Source organism: Parambassis ranga, chromosome 12 (assembly GCF_900634625.1).
Source record: "Parambassis ranga chromosome 12, fParRan2.1, whole genome shotgun sequence".
NCBI classification, from domain to species: domain Eukaryota; kingdom Metazoa; phylum Chordata; class Actinopteri; family Ambassidae; genus Parambassis; species Parambassis ranga.
Window position 1 is genome coordinate 9,207,206 of NC_041032.1, and position 19,777 is coordinate 9,226,982.

Below are 19,777 nucleotides of genomic sequence, written 5' to 3' on the forward strand. Positions count from 1 at the left end.
ATTTTCATGGAAAGCATGTATTTCTCATCTCAAAATGTAATATCATAAGGAGCAGGCCTGCACATTTTCATTTGTAAGTATTCAATGGCTTCTGCTTCAAGAATCGGCCATCCATCTGGACTACTCTCACGGTGATAACAAAATTAGCGCTCTCAGCTTGCATCATTTATAAAAGGAACCAGTCCCATGTATTTCAACTATGGATTGACTTACATCATATAATAAAGCTGAAGTCCCTTCAGCAAAAAAGATGGATTGTAATAAAAAGAGCCCGGCGGTTAAGCCTTAAATCCCTCTGCAATAACACTGGGAAAAAAATATCTCAGCTTTCCACCACTAGTTTATCATTCATGAACAGAAAGAGGCTGCATGTTCGCCGGATAATAACTATTAAAAGAAAATACACAATGTTTGCTGAGTTTAGAAAATTTAATTTACTTGACAATCCTTAATAAGAAGAGGCAAAAAAGTGGGGGTTTGGGGGATTAGGGTCGTCATACATTGCAAAATGTAGTTATCTCATTAACATAATTCATGGTGAGCTGTTCATGTATAATAATTGCACTTTATAATTATAGAGACAGTTTGCCGTATAACTCAACAGGCCGACACATAAATAAATAGTATTACAGAACCAGTGCAGACACACAAGAACTACCCAGTCATACATCTCAAACCGTCAGAGATTATATAGCCCTACGAAGAAGACACTGCGAATGATTCAGGCGGCCTGATCGTCAACATGGCACGGCGTTACACACATGGTGTCGAGAAACAGTGTCAGAGCCTTCAAGAGAAGGTTAAAAAAATACAACCAAAGGGCACATCTTGTTTGGCCTGAATGCCACAGTGTTGATTTTGAATATGCAACAGTCCTAATAAGCTGAGCTGAGCATGACGATCAATCAATAATGGTGTTAAATGACATAACTTTGTCTATGTATGTACGTGTATATATATATATATATATATATATATATATATATATATATATATCTCCACAAAATAGTCCCCCAGAAAGTGACCAGGAGAGGTGTGTAACGTTAGCTGATAACCAAGAGTTCAGTTAATACGAGGGGTGATTGATACATCTGAATGTGTGCACCTTCAGACTACTGCCTCTTCCCCAAGATTAAGAAGGAGCATCATATGGTCACCATATTACAGTAATGATGACAATGTTACAGCACATTAACATGCCAACTTCAAAAATGAAGAGATTCAAATGCTGTAGGTAAAACCATAGGGGAATATGCTGTTAAATAAATATGCTAGGTTTTCTAATATTGACAAATATATCAATCAGCCCTCAGAAAAGGAATGTTTCCTTTCGAATAGATGCAACTTTTGTAAAAAATATACAATATATTCAAGCCGTTACCACATATCCATCCCAGATTCAAGTTTTTAGAAGGTTACCATTTTAGTTCAGGCCAACAGAGGAATCAACTGTCTGTGTACAGCTGACATTAAAATATGAATGTGTGCTCAGCATCAGTATTAAATGAACAGCAGTCATGTTCGATGGCAATTCAAGATATAAAAATAAAACATGAAAAGTCCGAAGGATAAACCTGTATCTTACGTCATGATTATCAATTCAGGCTTACAACACAAAGCCTTCTACAAATACAGTACATGCACAAACTAAAAAGGCATGTCTCTTTCTCATCCATGTCTAAACTGACAGTCTATAAAAAGATTTGTCACTCCTGCGTCCCGCTGTGTAGCAGCACCTTGTCTTATCTATAGATGGGGAGCTGGACGTGGGTTTGCTGCTGGTGCTCCAGCAGCTGAGGCATCCCCATGGCTTCGTACCCACGGCCCAGCATGCGCTCTTTGATGCAGGGAGGGTGGATCTCACTGATGAGGCACTCCAGAGACTGCAGGCTGCTGCTCAGTACAGCAGCGTGGCACAGGCTAGAACTTGGCAGCCCACAACAGAGGTTTTGCTCTGTGCTGTAGGCCTGGGTGTGAGGAGGAGGACGAGGCGGGTGGTGCATCTGGGGGTGGTGGTGCTGTGGGTGGTGGTGTTGATGACGGTGTGGGTGGAGGTGGTGATGAGAGAGCCCCATGTCTCCAGGCCTGGCTGCACATGTACCCGTTGCCAGCACCTGAGAAGGATAACAGTCGCTGTTGGGGGTGGCCATGACGTTGTCCCAGAGAGGAGCGAAGTACTGTCCGACAGACAGCTCCCCCTGCATGGCGGCAGAGTTCAGAGAGGTGCCGCTGACTCGCTCTTGCCCGGCGCCCACACCGCCAGCATGTGGCCTATATGACAGCTGCGAGGAGCATGCCAAAGGGAGGCAGGTTTCAGGAGATTGGCCAACCCCAGGCTCGGTTGCCCTGCGCCCCTGAGCACTGTTACTCACACTGTACATCCTGACTGCGCCCTGCTGATAGGGCTGTGGCTGGATTTGAGCTTTGTGCTGCCACACTGTGTAGTCTCCTTTTTCCAAGTATCCAGCTTTGGCAATGTCTGCAGTTTGTGTAGGTAGCACTGCCCCTGCAAAGGCCCGACTGCTCTGGGGCGGCACTCCCAGAACAAAGTCTGAATCTGAATGTGCGACCGCAGCCACAGCCTGCAGAGAGGGGCTGGCTCGAGCTTCTCCTCCCAGCTGCAGGGCCTGGCTGTGGGGGACTCTGCTCATCTGCCTCATCAGGCTTTGAACCTCTGCCAGCTCAGACTGGGGGGCCAGGCTCTGATCTCCGGAGGCTATCCCTGCGCTAGAACAAAGTGTCTCAATGGGTACATCAGTGGGCTTACATGAGCTTAAACGATAGGCCTTATGCCCATGTCTGACTGTGTAGCCATTATTCAGAGGATTATTATACGGTGCCACAGAGGTCTGGGTGTTTGCATGTTTAGTCCTCCTGCCCTCTGATGTTTTCACCACACCTTTAACCACCACAGATGCTTTGACGATGGCCAGCAAGCCCTGGTAGCCTCCCGAATATGGATGTGAATAGGGGCTGTAGCGCTGGCCTGTCGTATCCAATCCATTGACTGTTTTGTTAAGCTGTTTGTGTTGTGGCACTCGGACATCAGATGGAAAGATTTTGATGGACAGCGGGCTGTTGGCTGTTTTCTGGGCATAAGCATCCAACTCTGCAGGAGAAGGGTACCGAGAAATCACGGAGGCCAGCTCGCCTGAGAAGAAAGCAGAGGGAAGAAAATGTGATCAGTGAACAAACAGTCCAGATTTTCTTGTTTGTTTTTCTCCTTTAAATCTGTTCTAGGGGATAATGGCAGACATCCACTGGTCCTCTAAACTAATTTTAAGGAAGGAAACACCTCCAGCGCTGTTTGATTGCTCCTTAATGAAATTAATTAGGACTTAGTTCAACCTAAAATTAGTTTACCCCAGGAAATTAAAAGATGAAAAGTAGCTACAGAAGGGCTCATTTGACTGCAGTTAGTATTAAGCTATTAAATCACAGAGGAAGGGGCAGAGTGGAGGTTAACAGTGGTGTAGTGATGAACGCTTTTAGAAATAGGAAGAAATAGAAATACTATTAAGTTACATTTTTAAATTGGTATTTTCACTCTGATGAGGATATATGTCAGGCAAAGGGTGGCCTTTTTTAGGGACCACAGAACATTTTGTGTTCTCTTTGTTGCCTGGAAACCAATCCTCTTAAAACAAAAAAATGGGAGCAGAAAAGGCAGCTTTTACCTTCTGTGTTTTCACACAGCATACAATATGATTCAAATAATAATCCACACCATTTCTTTGGTTGTTTCTCAATAACTTTGTAATCACACAAGCATCACCAGCTCCCTGCCTGAAATTTTGTTCCGCTTTATGCTTTTATAAGCTTGAACTGATTTTACTGTAAAAGCCTGGAGCCTAAACTGTGAGGGAAAAGTTGATGCAGATGGAAAAAGAGCAATCACAGAGAGCACCGCTGATTGAATTGTGTGCAGGGGGAAAGCTGACGGGACAAACTAAGATTGGATTTAAACACTATTATTCAGGCAATTTCATGGCTGCTTAACTCCTAGCGACTGAGGAAAAGGTGGAAAAGGCGGCCTATTTAAAAACAATAAATCACCTGGTAGAAATTACCGCCACCTTTCAGTGTGACACTTTTATGGAATTTCTGACATAAAAAGAAAAGCTGCTGAAATCAACCTTGATCACGCTGTAAGCTGGTGGAAATCACAGCAGGTAAAGGAACAAGGCTGTAATCTGCAATAAAGGGCAGAAAAAAAAATAATAAAAACAAAACACTTCATTTCATTTTCAATAACAAAACCAATTCGAGCTATGCAGGGGAGAGCTCACTCGTTCCCATTTGAAATTGATTTGGGACTTCATTTCATTTCAGGCCTACAGTGAGGCTCCCGACTGTGAAAATGAGTCAATCTACAAGATCCATCTCATGAAAGGAATAAATTGGGTGTTTAAAATGGAGGAAAGAGGTAAGGTGGAGTGTTCAATCCATCCAACAATCTCCCAGTGGAGCAGATGGAACAGCACCATGGTGCCAGGAGCATGAATGAATTCTGCAGAGAAATACAACAAAGCAAAACACTGCTTATTATGTCTCAGAGTGTAGTGCTGCTATAGAAAACAATGACATCTGGGATGTTGGAGAGGTGTTTGTACTGTATACAACATCAAGATGTGAGCTCTGTCTTCTATGGTTTCCCACAATACTACTTGTGGAGAAAGAGATAACAGGAAAAAAGCAGCTGCAACAACAATTACTGGCTAAAATTGAATATTCATGACCATAAAAGGTAATAAGAGGAGACTGTATAAACCTGAAAAGGTGATTAGAAGCCGTGACACATTTGCATCACCACACGGCACAAAAAAAAGGTGTTTATTATTTGCTTTGAATAATGCCACTCATTTGCAGACGATAGCTAATTTAGCACAACAAATCAAAGACTGGCATTTTAGCTGTTTCTAGTTGAGTTAAATGTCAGCGCTGAACCCTGCATGCTGCGATCGGCTCGCTGTTCCACAAACACTTCAAACACTTTGAATGCTAACACGTCTTCACAGGGTGTCTGATATTGTTAGTCCAGAGATTACAGCCCTGTCAGAGCTATGGAGACACAACACAGCTGCACTTCCCACTGCGGCTGCCTTAATGTGGCACTATGGAAACCTCATTAGCAAATAGGCACTCTGTATTCACATATTTATCATCTGAGGGCCACTACTGTGTGACATATGCATGAAAAAGGGGATCTTGTTAGTTTTACATCCTGACAGAAACTGCTGGCTTCGAAAAACAGCATGATCAGCATTATACTAGGTAATTGTTTCAATCTTGAGGATTTTAATACCAATCAGTAGTGTGAAATGGCAGTAAAAAGAGCACCACACTGCAGTAAACCGAGCACCCGGCCAGTGGCTCTCTCAAAGCATGTGGTAGCAGTAATTAAAGTGTATCTTGAGGCCATTCTTCACAGCATTCACTGTTTTTTCAGTAGGCTTTTATACAAACACACCCAAGTCAAATATTACCTGAAAATGCGGTTCATTAATTACATTCTGGCACTATGGTGGCTGAAGCTGCCAGCTAGGTAAAATCCCACTGTGCGTAAAAGCTGCAGACCAGAGTTTCTTTGGATTCCATATAAACGGTAGATAGAGGTAGATTTTTCTACCTCACAGGTGAGAATATCTGAAATACAAAACTGAAAACTGAGAACTAAAGCTCATGCAATGAGTCCTTTAATCAGTCTCGGTTGCCCTTAGGAGATACAATTATTCATGTTCACATTAATGCATGCTTAATTGCACAGTATTAAGCCAGAAGAAATCCCATACAGGCATGGAGTCGAATTAAAAATCATACAACATCCACATTCAGCTTATCTTAGTGGCTGAAATCAGGACAGTCGAATCCGTCAAGACGTCAAATTGTCTAGAAAAAAACCCCAAAGAACTCTTTAGATCTCTAAAAAGTGAAGTAAAACCATCTGAAACAAAAACATTACAGCTTGCTTGAAGTGGTCACAGCTCATTAACCTGTGATAAAGGAGACCCAGTGATTCTGGGACATTCTGGACAAAGCTAAATGCTGGCTTGTCTGTTTAACGGAATGCCAAATGTAAAAACTTCCATGAATTATTTGCAAAGTATTTAAAAAAAATCTCCATATGTTGACTTTGTGACATGCAGTAAAATTCAGGGGTAAAGCAAATATGAGGCTGTTCACACGACAATGGTACATAACAGCTGTGTGTTGAGAGGTAAGGAATGGCAGGTAGAAAATTAGCAGTGTGACCTTAAGCACTTTAATCACCCTGAACCTGCAGACTGCATGCTGCTTCTCATCAGCCCTGACAGAGAGCAGAGGCAGCACAGAAAATCACATCAGCCACTTTTCAGGAGCAGCCTTGGATTCGGCTACACATCCCACTTTAACATTCTCTGACCTTTCAGCATTTCTCTCACTTGCTTTTAGACAGGGCCGACTGAAGTAAGCTAGCATTGAAAAGCTTCTTTTTATTACTCTTAAAATGACATTGATGTGCGATGCAGCCCGGTGGATTTAATGGTCCTTGTAGTCTAGGCCTTGTTTTTACACATGCTGCTCAGCTGTAATGGCACAGAGTGAAACTGGCATGCTTTCACAGGAAACATCTAATCCTGATTTCCTCCTTCCATGCAGGGGATGTGCTTGGAAAGAAACAACTGGAGGTAGGAGGGCCAATAATAAACTCTCAATCACCACTAGGATTAATTCATTATTGGTGTGTGTGTGTGTAAAGAAGGACCTTTTATAAATACGGTATTAGCATGAGCATAATCTGGAGGGAAAAGCCATTGTTTTTTCAATCATTCTGCAGTATGTATATATATATATACAGTATGTGTAAAAGGAGGACCATACTTACATATATGTATGTAAGTATGGTCTTTCATAACCTTTCTTCCACCCACATCCAATCCCACTCAGTGCTCTCTGCCATTTTAAACTGGCTAATCTTTTCCCCGTGGTCACACTTGAAGCCACCCCCTAGATTAGAGCAGAGACCTCATTGTTTTGGAGCAGTTTGAGTTAATCACTAATTTATGGGCAAAACAAGCCCCAGAGGCAGGGCTGAAACAGGAGTTGGGTAAGCTCATTGCCTTTCCAAAACCAAGGCTTCCATCCATTTCATACCCAGAGGGGGAACATAAGGAAACAATTACAATGACTGCTAGATATGAATCCCACATGAGATAAAACTAGAGATCCTTGTTAATATCCATACATGTTGGCAGAACTGCCAAGGCAAAAAAAAATCCCACAGGTCTTTGATGTCAGGCTAACGACTTATCTTGAGCACTTTAGTGTGATAACATGTTTACGAGTGTCAAATCCACAGCAGGAACATGGCACTGAAAACTGGCAGTTAATTACAGAACAGAGCTTCTCAGCAGGAATAAATACTTGTTTACCACACGCAATAATCCTGATATTTAAAATACTCTGGCCTACCTTAATAATCAGGGACTAAGCTCCACACATTCATTTAAAACCTATTTCTCTGTTACCATGACAACCTCCTCTATGCACCCCCCTTGGCCCAATAAGCCCAGTCATTAGAACCGTGTAATTAATTGGCCCTGCCTTCTTTCATCTGTTTGAAACAGGCTTCTGCTATTGACTATCTGCCGGTTAGACCGGGCGAACAGCTAAACTAGCAGCTGTCAGGCTCTATACGGGCATCCTAAAATAAAATATGTGATAATTGTATTTATTTTGCCTCATTTTCAGCAACATATGCAAGTTTTCCAATTCATGGCAAATGATAATATTGATGACTCATCCTGCACACAGGGACGCTTACTAAATTTGCATCCAATGAAATGCCTTCCCTGATATTTACACCTCACCCTCTGCCTGCATCTGCTCTTTCAGCATGCGGAAACCAATAGCATGTGCTAGCGGAAACAAGTATGGTGAAGGCTACAGTTTGGATGAACCAAGAAAGTTAAAAGAAGACAGTAAAATACTAGGTGTACGAATGTATGGTAAGAAGGACTTACTATTTGTCATGCAATCTTGTATACCCTCTGATGAGCAAATGTACGCTTGTATGTAACTAGTATGGAAGAGTACGCTTCCAGAGAACACTCTCACAAGGCTCAGATTGTTCTCTAACTGTCTCGTTTCATGCTGCAGTGATACATGCTAACATCACAGCTCTTAAATCTCACCTCTCTATTCGCAACCTTCTTTAGTAAACACACAAAAACGACAACACAGACACTCATTCACTCTGTTTTCACATGCCTCCTTCCTTCCGTGTCAGTGACCTCTGTATGAAGGGTGCTCTCAGAACAGTGTAACCTCAGGGTTGAACACTTAGTTATGTGTGCTCGAGGAGGCTCTGTCAAATACTTCTTTGCACCAGTGTCATTCCTCATTTGTTTCTGTGCCGCTTGGCCCAGCTTGGGTAAAGTTTCCCCCTTCTCAAAGGCAGCCTAGCACAGGCCAGCAGCGTGGGAAAAACAGCATTTCAAGCCACGGCTTTCAAGCTGAGATAGCAGACAGGAGCGCCGCTCTCATTCACTCTCATCACATAATTCCTAACACTGCTTTCTCAGAAATCTTTCACATGGGTTTGTGTGGCTGAGAGCTCTCATGTCCTCCTCTTTCCATTTATAGCTAAAAATGGAAATGGCTTTCAAAAGCGCAGCAGTGGCTGAAGACTGTCCCCATTTAACTTGATCTAGCAACGACTCATTTAATGAAGAAGCTCGGACCACACAGACTGAGCTCCCATCAGCACTCTATTCCCTGTGGCTGTACTTTAAATGTCAAGCTCAAGCTGGAAGGAGCGGCACTATACGCAACATAAAACTGAAGGAGGTGGGTTGGGTTTGGGGGGGCCTGCAGGTAAACAGGATGAGAAATGCATCCCCGGGTCTGCCTGAGGCAAACTAGGCCCTTCTGTTCCAGCATTTAACCAACAAGTGCTCCACTGATTCCCAATTAATATTTAATAAGGAAAAAGACAAAGAGGTATTTCACCCGCGGAAATGAAAGATGAGTAGATGGAGCTTAAAAGGGAACACATTTTCAGCTTTGCAAATTTGAATATGGTTGGATACACTTTGATGGTTATAATCGTCTACACAGGCTGTCACACAGCATTTTTATGTCGGCTGGTTAAAGCTGGTCCTGTCATTTGTGGATATTAATAAATTAACTTCCCTCTGACTGTTCTGTTGTCTCAGTGCACCTGTTAGAGCAGGACTGTTTTTTGAGGTGACCTCAGCAATTTCCCATCAACCTGAGAGGAAGTCTGTCATGTTGGTGAAATATGATCCTTATGGTGGGGGCCATTAAACTTAAAAACAATAATGCACCTTCAATACTTTCCTTATGGTAAAATACGACACATAGCACATCCATAGTGGGTGAGGGAAATAAGATGATCTGGCCTACGGTGTTTCCTATTTCAAACACTACATGACATGAAGAGTCACTCTAGTTGCCCTAGCAACCTAGAAAGCTGTGCACTGGATCTTGGGATAGGTTGGCCTCCTTTTTTATTTTGCAAAGCATTGAAGGAGTACATCTGAAGGAGCATAATGGTAGGTCATCAAATGCAGCCTAGTGTTTCATTACTTTTAGTTTCTGCAGTGCAACGGCTAATCTCCTGTGTCACATTAAATACGTAGTAGCAAATCCTCAAGACAATAACAAGACAACCAAAAAGGAAAACATCTTTGAACAGACATTATTTCATAGCTCAGTACATTTAGACTGCAACTTAAAATCTTTTCTAGATATTATCTTTGAACCAGAAGTATAATACAACCGTAAAACAGTAAACCACAGCAGAATGCACAGTCTCATTATCCAGGAAGAAAAAAACACTGCACCAACAACATCCGTAAAGTAACCTACATAACAGAAGCAAGCATCAGACCAAGAGCGAAATCTGCAGACGAAAATTTAATCAGTTAATTGAAAGAAATCTAATCACAAATTCCAGTCCCAAAGATACCCACTCAACCTTTCAACAAGCGCAGCGCAATCAGTCAAAATGAAGGTCAAACAGCACTGACATGAAGCCCTTTCTGCACCAAATGTGAGCATCATAAGTAACTCTGTACGGGAGAGTTGATTATCGTCGTAATTTCAGAGTCCACTCTGACCTGCGTGCATTTGCACTGCAGGAGTGCACTGATTACAAGTCCAATTAACAGGCATCATCATCAAGAGGCCCATTATTTTAATTCAAGGAGCTTCACAGCCGCCGAAATCTAGAAAACTATGCATGATCTGTACATGCACTTGGAGGTAACAAGGTCAAGCCGAAGATGACTTTTACATAGAAAGCCAGGAATTTGACAAAGAAAACGTTCGTGTTTGTGCCATCATACTATTCTTTCTGACCTTTGTGTGGTGTAAGGCTCACCTTTGCGAATGCACGGCTCCAGCCGTGGGACTGGTAGCAGTAATGGTGGTGGTGTAACATCAAGGCTTTTGGGTGTGCAGGCCAAACGCTGCGATGAGAGGTTCTGCCGTCTCTGGATACAGGCCAGCATGATAGTTCACATGGGCAGCGCACAGCCAGGGTAAACCTGCTGGAATAAAGCATAATAATGCGTTTTTATGAATTCATGAATAAGCAAACCATATTAGCAACTCTTTTGGAGCACTGTACTTTGTGACTGCCATATCTTCACTTATGCCAACATGGTCTTAAATGACCATAAATGAAAGAATATGGCATCCATATCTGTGACTTTTGGGTCTCAAACACAAATGTCAACTTTATAGGTCACACAGGAGAAAAAGTCAAGGGATCATAAATAAGACAGTAATAGGTACAGTCCTGTCGTAGACGAGTTTCAATTTTGATAAAGATTGATGAAGCCTGCAAAACTGCCCCTTATCTGACAGGGACTGAAGGCCATGATCCTCCAATGCATGCAAGTGTTGCAGAGCAATATTTGTTCTCATGCATATTGGTTTTATTGGTTATGTTTATGTGCTTAAACAACATATTTGCAATAATCACTAGAAATAAAATAGAAAAAACTCAAAGCCATACATGGAAACTCTTGTAGCAAGCACCAGTTTTATCAGTTGGAAGTTTTATTGGTGGACAACACCCAAATCAAAAATGTATGTTTCCAGGTCCTTTTACCATAATTCCCCTTTTCAACTGCAGAGACTGTACAGAGTACTTAAATCACTTAATGATAACTCCACTGCTTTCTCCTGCTTTGTTGTTCGGATGGCTCTTTCCTGTTATCAACCTTGTTCTGTCGGCTGTGATCACACAGATCATTTACAAACCCTCCTTTAGCCGCAGGCTGCGTGTTTCAATTTCTAGCCAGCCCTGAGACCTTGGTTTCTTGTTCTATAAATTTATGGACGTATTGATCAGCAGCGAAAGGCAAGAGCAGCTCACTCCACTAAAATAGGCCGTGCTGTTTGCAGAGTTAAGTATTGTCAGAGGAAATGAGAGCTTGTGTCTGAACAAGACTGCACCTCTCCACAGCAGTGCTGATTGAGGCAATCACTCTGAAGAGAAAGCCAGGCATTGAAGGAATATTTCAATGATAATCATATTTGACATTCTCTTTGATTATCTGAAAGAGTCAGCAAATCCGGATGCTGGCACTGCACAACTTTAAAACCTTGGGCTACTGCAAAACCCTCAGCTGTATGTGAACCAGGTGTCCTGTAGATAGACTGCTATCGATGCAAAATATGTATTAATAGTTGATAAATCCTGTTATCATTCTTGCAATGCATAAGCCCCCAACATGGCTAATACAAGCCTGCAGCATGCAGCTGTCAAATGCCTTTTTTTCTTGTTTGGTCTCATGGTTCTTCTGGATTTTTGTTTTCATTTCTCCCTCAGGCTCTGGAGAGCAGCTATGACAAGTCAAACACAGAGAAAGAATGTTCACTGATGGGCTGCAGCAACATGATTAGCTTCAGCTCAAAAGGAAGAAGAGACTGAGTGGCTTCTGTTTTGCTCAGGTGCCAACAACAAAAAAGATTCCCGCACTCTTCCCTCTTCCCTTCCCCACTCCCTTCATCCGCTCAACATCTGTCCCCGTGGTGACAAGCTCACTTCAAACTGCTCAGTGCAACCTGTCTCATCTGAACACACACACACACACACATACATCTGATGAGCTAAAAGCTTCAGTATGGCCAGATTCCATTTTGAAAATAATAGCAATTTCACAACAACCCTTCCATTACCACACATTTGTCAAGAGGCAGATACTGAAAAGGCAGAAGGAACACAACAGAGAAAAGTCATCTCTGGGGAAATCCCTTCACAAGCAGAAAATGAGACATGAATTGGAATACCCTCCATTACTCCCATAATTTGCAGCTGGATGAAAATACCTCAAGGAGGGTATTATAATTCAAAGAGAGGCCAAAAAATGAAAAAAGAAGTTTCCCTGAAAGCAGAAATAGGAGCCATGAAATAATGCATAAAGTGCAAGTAATGAGGGTTCTTTCATGCTGCTATCTAAGTTTACAATTTAGACAGAAAACTTAAGCTTAAAATTGCCTCCTCACACTCAAGTACAGTTACCTGAAATGAGAAGAGAGATATGAGATCAAAGTGATGTTAGAATGCATGATATTATGAGGGCAAAGATTCAGCTCTACATCCCTCACATTTCCATCAGTACATTTTATTTCACATAGCAGAAATTTACTACATATGAAAACCAAAGATATTAGCTGCTAAGATGATAATGTAATGATCAGTGTTCCTTCAAAGCCAGGTTTCATCCAATCAGCAGTTAATGGGCCCCTGTGCGAGACATTAAAGTTACGTGCCAGATGTCTAGCTTCTTGCAGAATCTGGCCCTTCTGGTGTCTCCACAGTTTGTGTTACTCAAGGACTTCTCTCACATGCATAATGAGGAAAAAAAGGGACATGAAGTTTAAGCTGTGAGAACATTTAATTCTCGCCACTCTCAGGCGACGTCCATGCAGCTGATAAGGAGCGTGATGTGGCCCACTGAGGGCCTGCTAGAGAGATAAAGACCTTGTGCTTTGCAGTCCATCTAACTGTCTAACTGTCCCCGTGGTGTTCTGATAAGGATGTTTGTGGCAGACAAAGTTATTTTTTCTGCATTTTTCCTTGTCACTGACATGCTGCTGAACGCTATATTATTTCATGTGACATCTGTTTTGAGATCAGGACATTTTGTAAGAAAATAAAGTCAATGTTAGTCTGGAAAAGACTGAGAATTGAGAATTTTAAAAGCACCCATACAACAACTAACACTCTTTATATTTCTTGAGATAGTGAAGCTGACTATAGTACTACACTTGAAATATCTAAAATGGTTCATGTCTGTGCTTCACCTGTTTAATTGTGCAAAGCAGCAGCATAAGAATATCCATCAAAGCCTAGATTATACAGCAATTCAGACAAATGCATCTGTCTGACCTTCTGCGGTCTTTTATGACTTCACACAGCATAGAGGGTCAGAGCACAGATAGAGGAAAATTACACAGAGAACCTCCCTTCCTCAACAAACATGAAATGCACATGGATAAAAGATGCACACACACATTCACACATAATCATCCTGCCTCATTCACACACACAACCCTCCCCCCTCTGTACCCCCAACCCTCTCAGCTCCTGTTAGCAGTTCTCAGGATCCTCGGTTAATAATTAGATGATAATGAAAAAGGTTTAAGACGAGCACCCTTTTCACTCTCTGAGTGGATTAGCATGAGTGCTATGCTAATGTTTCCCCTTCCTTCCTCTCAGAAACTGCAGATGTGCAACAAGGAAAAACCACAAAAGCAGAAAAGAAGGCTCATTGGTGAATAAATAAATGACTAACAAAGAGCAATTAGTTACTACAGAAGAGAAAGGGCAGTGTCCCCCTTTGAAAGATGAAGAACAATCCACTTACTGTATAATTAGTTGCATATTATATATGAATTTGTGTCTTTAAGGTAGCCACTGCAGGAACCTGTCTAAGTAAAGGGGACTGAACAAGTTGTCTTCATAAAGACAAGATTTGACAGCAGTGCTGCAGCAGCTGCCTGCTGGATTCATCTCTTTACACACACACACACACACACACACACACACACACACACACACACACACACACACACACATCAATCCCCTCATACATTTTTAATAGAATCTATTACTTCTGGATTAGCTGATAAGAGCTGGCCTGGTTAAATTCTATAATAGTTTACATAATTGGTATCAGAGCAGCGTATATGAGAGACCCAGATTTCTCTCCTCTCCTCCTGTTTGGAGAAAGTGAAAAAAGAAAAAGGACACAAAGGTTCACATCCAGAAAAACCAAACAACCCGGAGTCACTCCTCTCTGAGCTGCGAGAACACTCCAGGCCTGCGGCTGATAACAATGAGCCCCATTACCATTAAGATTAGCTCATGTAAAACGGTATTACAACAGTGTTAGAAAGCATTTCCTATAAATTTTTTACGCAAGGCAATATTCAGGGACAGATGTTCAGAGTGGTCAGATGGATGTAAATTGTGACGCGTTAATGGCTGTTTCTGTGTTATAATTTAGTAGGAAGTGATTTATAGAAGACCAAAAAAAAACACTGGCAAATTTTAATGGTCTCTAAACTACTGCAAAGATGCTCATAACTGGGCAAAAGTTATTCCATATACATAAATCACACCTGGCTATATATGCAGTTATAATTATGGTATGCCACTATTTATTTCTATGTGTCTGTTTCACTGTCAGATATGCATCAATCTGCATTTTAGCTGCCCTCCAAACACTGTTGTATACATAATTACTTTCATTTTTAATGCATCAATGATTTATTCCATTTACTCCCTTTCTCTTGTGGCGAACAAATTTACATCCAACATTCTCAAACAATATTTTCTCTAGATTTAATATTGCAGCAACAAAAGGTTTAAAATGAATGGCTGCCCAAGTCTGTGGGATCAGAGCTTGCACCATTAATTTTAGCAGCAGCAGTGGCAGCCAGAGCTTCTGGCAGCATGAAGTATTTGTCTGTGGGGTTTAGACTTTTGACAAACAATTAATCATTTACTTTGGAGTTGATATAGGCCATTTCCATGAGTCTGCCCTCCAAAACAGTGGTGGTATGATGATAACCGGTCATCAAGGATGCAATAAATGATCATAATAACTAGTGTTTTTTTCTGACTTTATACATAAACAAGAGATGCTGAGCACAAACATGACCATAAATTCAAATCTGTACAATGAAGTCTTATCTTTGACACCAGCCTTGTCAATGTCAATGTCAATGTCAGCTTTATTTATATAGCACATTTATAAGGGCGTCGCCCACCAAAGTGCTTAACATTAAAATACATAAAATAAACTCAAACTGATAAAATACATAAAAGAAATAAACTGCAGTATAATACAATAAAACAAAGATACAATCATAAAACATAAAATCCCCAAGAGCTGCCAATACTCAGGCAAAGGCCAAGGTGAATAAGTGAGTCTTAAGTAGAGATTTAAAAGTGGAGCCACGACTGAGAAGGCCCGGTCACCACTAGTTTTTAAAAGAGATCGGGGGACCTCCAGAGCCATTTGGTTAGCAGACCTAAGAGCTCTGGAGGGCCGATGTAATACCAGCAGGTCTGATAAGTAGTCCGGGACCAGCCCATGCAAGCACTTAAAAACAAATAAAAGAATCTTAAAATCAATTCTGTGCTTCACCGGTAGCCAGTGAAGTGAGTAAAAGGCCATGGACTGACCCAACACTGCCCTTGCACATAGTGCCAAGGTAAGAGAAACATGCTGCATGGGATAAAGTCTGGCTAACGCCAAGGTAGCATTGGAGGGTAAACAAAGCCTTATCTTATCCTTATCCCAGTATGCACACTGAGACACGCTGTCAAAGAGATGCAGCCCAGCCTTTAGAAAACCTTGACTTCAAAGATAATGGATCGTGAAAGAATGAGCTGCAGGTTTTGTGAAAGATGCAAACTTAAGATCAAAATGCATTTGTACTAAACAAACTCAAACTCCTCCTGAGCCCAGTCCTCTGGCTTCTCAGTTTACATTTACAATCCAGAGGTCACAGACTCCTTCAAGCCATTAGATTCTTGATGCAAACATACAGCTCATTAAAAACTGTAGAGAAAATGCTGTCTATACGGCTCTTATGTGGGATATAACCTAATGAGAAGCCCTCATCAAAATCCTCCACGAGGAAAGAGTCTCTGTTTGATCTCTGCACCAACTTATAATGTCGTCATCCCCCCGCTTTCCTTTTCAGGGCTAATGATGATGCATCAGTTGTCATCAAGTTAATCATTAATTTGGAGTAATTGCCGAGTATGCATGTAGCCCAAATAATAATAAGGACCTTAGCAGCAGCCCTGCCCCCCTTCTACCCCCAGTAACCTCAGAGGCCCAGTCCTTAACCTTCCACCCTTAACCCCCGTCTCTCTACCCCTTCATCCTATTAGAATGAAAAGACCAATTAGACAGATTTCAAAAGATGGCAGGCTGCTCGTAATTTCACATGACATCTCTTAGCAGATAAAAAGGTGGGTGCACAAGAGAAATTGCTTAGCAACCAAGCTATTGACATTATCCTGGTATAATGGACAGACAGATACATCTATAGCATTCATCTGATGCTGCACAGCAAAAAACTCCCAGTTAGCAGGGGTTAAAAGTCAGGAAATGGTTGGCAGGGCAGAAATGGACATGACCTTATTCAGTTCTTGCACTGGCCTGGCTAATAATCTCTCAAGAAAAGGTCATTCTCATGGTGAGCGGTTTCCTCCATTCAGTAACTGGGTTTCAGCCTGCAGATTGAGGGAGCCTGGGGAAACTTCACAATAAATCAGAGCTCAGCTTTGCTCCTGAGAAAGCAAAGGGAAGTAGGCAGCCAAATGACAAATCCCTTTTCTTCACAGAGTTGGAATTACTGTTGGGGTGTGATGTGAGATCAGAGGGAAACCCCCATGGGGGTATACCTGCATGTTGACTGCTCATGATTCAGGCCAGCATAGGCAATGCACATTTTAAGAATGCAAATATGAAAATGCACGACTAAAAATGACAATCAGGACTAAGTAAGTAGTAATGTAATGTTTAAATGTCAAATTCAAAGCATTTTTGTTATTCTGACATGTAAATCAAAGGCCACAAAGCCATAATTTACATAGGAAACCCATGGGCAAGAGCCAAATCTCTATAAAAATAAACCCCTGAGGAGTTGACATATCTGGTCAAAAAAAAAAACACATCCAGAGAAATTGGAAGAGGATAATAAAACATCAAATTGCAGGCTTTTCTTCTCTGCCTCTGGTGGTAAGCTGTGACATCCCATCTCTCTGGGTAATAAAGGATCTGGCACAGGCAGGAAAAGCATGCAGGGTAGAATTTCACACCTGGCCAATAATCTATAGGGAGCCTCTGCTGCGGCTAACCTTCAACCTCGGCTGCCACCGGTGCAGTGAGGTGCGATGATCCCACCTCCGGCTTCTAGACAATAGAAATGGAAACCTTCTGAGGCAGCTCTGAATGACCGATAATATACTTCAAAGCACTTCCACTGGGATGCTGACATATAAAGAGCCTTTCAGAGCCATCATCCATTTCACATGTGCAGACAGATGCTGGCTCACAAGAGGGGGAAGAAACTAGAGATGTTTGTAATGCAAATGCACATGCACATGCAATGCTTCCTGTAATTAACTATTTGATACATTCAATGAATGATTCTGTATGCTGGAAACAAATTGACCCATCTATTAGTTAAGACTCTAGCATGTGAGCACACATTGGCCAACAGATATGATCTATACAGAGCTGTAATGATAGTAAGGGCGAGACGCTCCTATCCATTAGTGCGCACTAGGCATCCTTCACCACTTCAGCGCTGTCGACCTAAAATCAATGTCTGACATGAGGCGCACAAGCATCTTTACAACCCTCTATCTTTTTTTCCCCTTCTCTGTTATTGTTAGCTACACATTTTATATAAAAACACACACAATAAAATATTTCCAGAACTAAATAAACAATTTCCCACACAGTGGCTCCCTCTACACATGATGATGGAAATAAGAAATATAATCAGAGCCTTACAGAGTTGTGTCTTATCATAAGGCTTGTTTATCTTTGGTTCTCCAGGGATGATTGGTTGTTCTCCTGCTCGGAAGGCGTATTTCCTCTGCAAAAGCAATCTCGCCACTGATTTTGCGATGCGCGCAGGAAACCTCGGGAGAAACATCCATTGATGAAGGAGGCTCCATTAACTGTACTTTCTCCACATACTCAGGCAGAAGATAATTTCAGCGATTAGACTTTCCGTACAGCCGCTTGTGTAGCATCCCAGCAGCCGAGCCGAGCCTTGTGTGTGTGAGGCACGGAGAGTGACGTCGGAATGGAAATGAGTCCTCTGCACTGTTGAAACCGGCTCCGGGCCAATCAATCAAGTCTATATTTGAATATTCCCACGGCTCGGCCAATCACATGAAAGAGAAGGCGGCCGCTGTGCTGATGCCAAACCCGTCAAAGGAAGCACGTTCCTGTTTAGCAGACACGGTTTAAAGGGGAAGAACCTCTAAGAGCTGTATTATCCTGTAATAAATGCAAGTGGTTAGTCTGCCTCTGCACATACATCTGGAAAGCTGCACATCAGCAGTCCAGATGTTTGTGTTTTTGTTTGTTTCTTTGTTGTTTTTCAATCTAGTTGGAAAGTAACATTGTGAATGTCACTCTGAAAGTACCATTTCACCATAAACATTTTAGATAGCAGAGATAGCAGTCTTGGAGACAAGTCAGGTCCTAGTCCAATAATGCATTATAGTAAACCCAAAATTCATCTATTGATATTTTTCTATGGTGCAGTGCTGTTTACATATGTATGCTGATTGGATATGAGTTTGATGTAAACATTATTAGTGTCCTCCTCGTTTGTCATGGGTGGATGCATGTTGGCTTCCACACAGTGATACCTCTGCTGGCTGTAGTAAATAGGGTGGTAGAAAATAGTTCCTAGTTGGATTGCTGTGGGCTGTAGAGCCTAAATATGTGATTTTTGGGATAGATTTCTCCTTTCAGATCTTCTTCAAAGGCCTATTTTTGTGAGTGTTGCTGTGCTGAAATCAATCTGTTCTTATGTTATACATTTTTGCTTCCTGAGGTGGACACACTTAAAATTAGAGCATTTATCAATATAATAGTCTTCTGTCTTGTTACCCTTAAGGACATGAGGTATGTGACATATTCAGATAGAAGCTGCAGTCTATGGTTCACTACTCACCCAGCTCAAATCTAATAATAGTCCTCCTGGCAGCCAAAATGAACATGCTGTAAATCTAATACCATCACAGCATTAGAAAAGTGCATTAAAGAGGAGTGGTAAATGTACCTGTGCATCAATATGACTGTATTGTAGGTTTTTGTCAATGCTGTGATGCAAAAATAAGCCTTTTCATATATACGATATTTTGACATGCAAAGTAGAAGATGTGCAATTATTAAATTAATGTTTGAATTCTATTTAGCTGCCTCAGTGTTCGGCTGCACATGCTGGCTCACTGTCACACTCTCATGGCTTACTGTGACAATTGAATAGACGGAAGCCATCCTTAATGTTATTAGTAACAGCTTTGCTTTTCCCATTATGGCAAGTCAAAATGTCATAAATGTTCCATAATAAGTATGTCTGATGAGCTAGGCTACTGCAGGCGCCTCTCTTAAAGACACAGTTAAACATTCTTTTTCAGCTAATATGTTTTTCAATACCACTCACACTCAGCAGACTGCAGCTCGTCAGTTTCTGGCTGTAAGTAAAA

The 19,777-nt window shown here is 41.7% G+C and overlaps 1 protein-coding gene across 2 annotated transcripts; it reads right to left on the reverse strand.

Moving 5' to 3' along the window:
- Window positions 1-1,020: 1,020 nt before the first annotated feature.
- On the reverse strand, window positions 1,021-18,332 carry LOC114443925 (protein FAM222A-like). 2 transcript variants are annotated; one of them, XM_028418304.1, is made up of 3 exons: window positions 18,063-18,332; window positions 10,388-10,553; window positions 1,021-3,151 (listed from the first exon to the last, which is right to left on the reverse strand). In XM_028418304.1, exons 2-3 carry the CDS (start codon window positions 10,515-10,517, stop codon window positions 1,743-1,745), a joined length of 1,539 nt encoding a protein of 512 aa, XP_028274105.1. In that variant the 5' UTR covers window positions 10,518-10,553; window positions 18,063-18,332; the 3' UTR covers window positions 1,021-1,742. The 2 variants fall into 2 exon arrangements, with proteins under 2 accessions (XP_028274105.1, XP_028274104.1); XM_028418303.1 differs by having other exon boundaries at window positions 10,388-10,556.
- Between the last annotated feature and the right edge of the window lie 1,445 nt (window positions 18,333-19,777).

Excerpts from the sequence above, each read along its gene's own strand:
- LOC114443925 (XM_028418304.1), bottom strand. The coding sequence starts at position 10,517 with ATGCTGGCCTGTATCCAGAGACGGCAGAACCTCTCATCGCAGCGTTTG. Across the intron at positions 3,152-10,387 it reads GGAGCCGTGCATTCGCAAAG|GCGAGCTGGCCTCCGTGATT; the intron begins GTGAGCCTTACA and ends CTTTCTTCTCAG.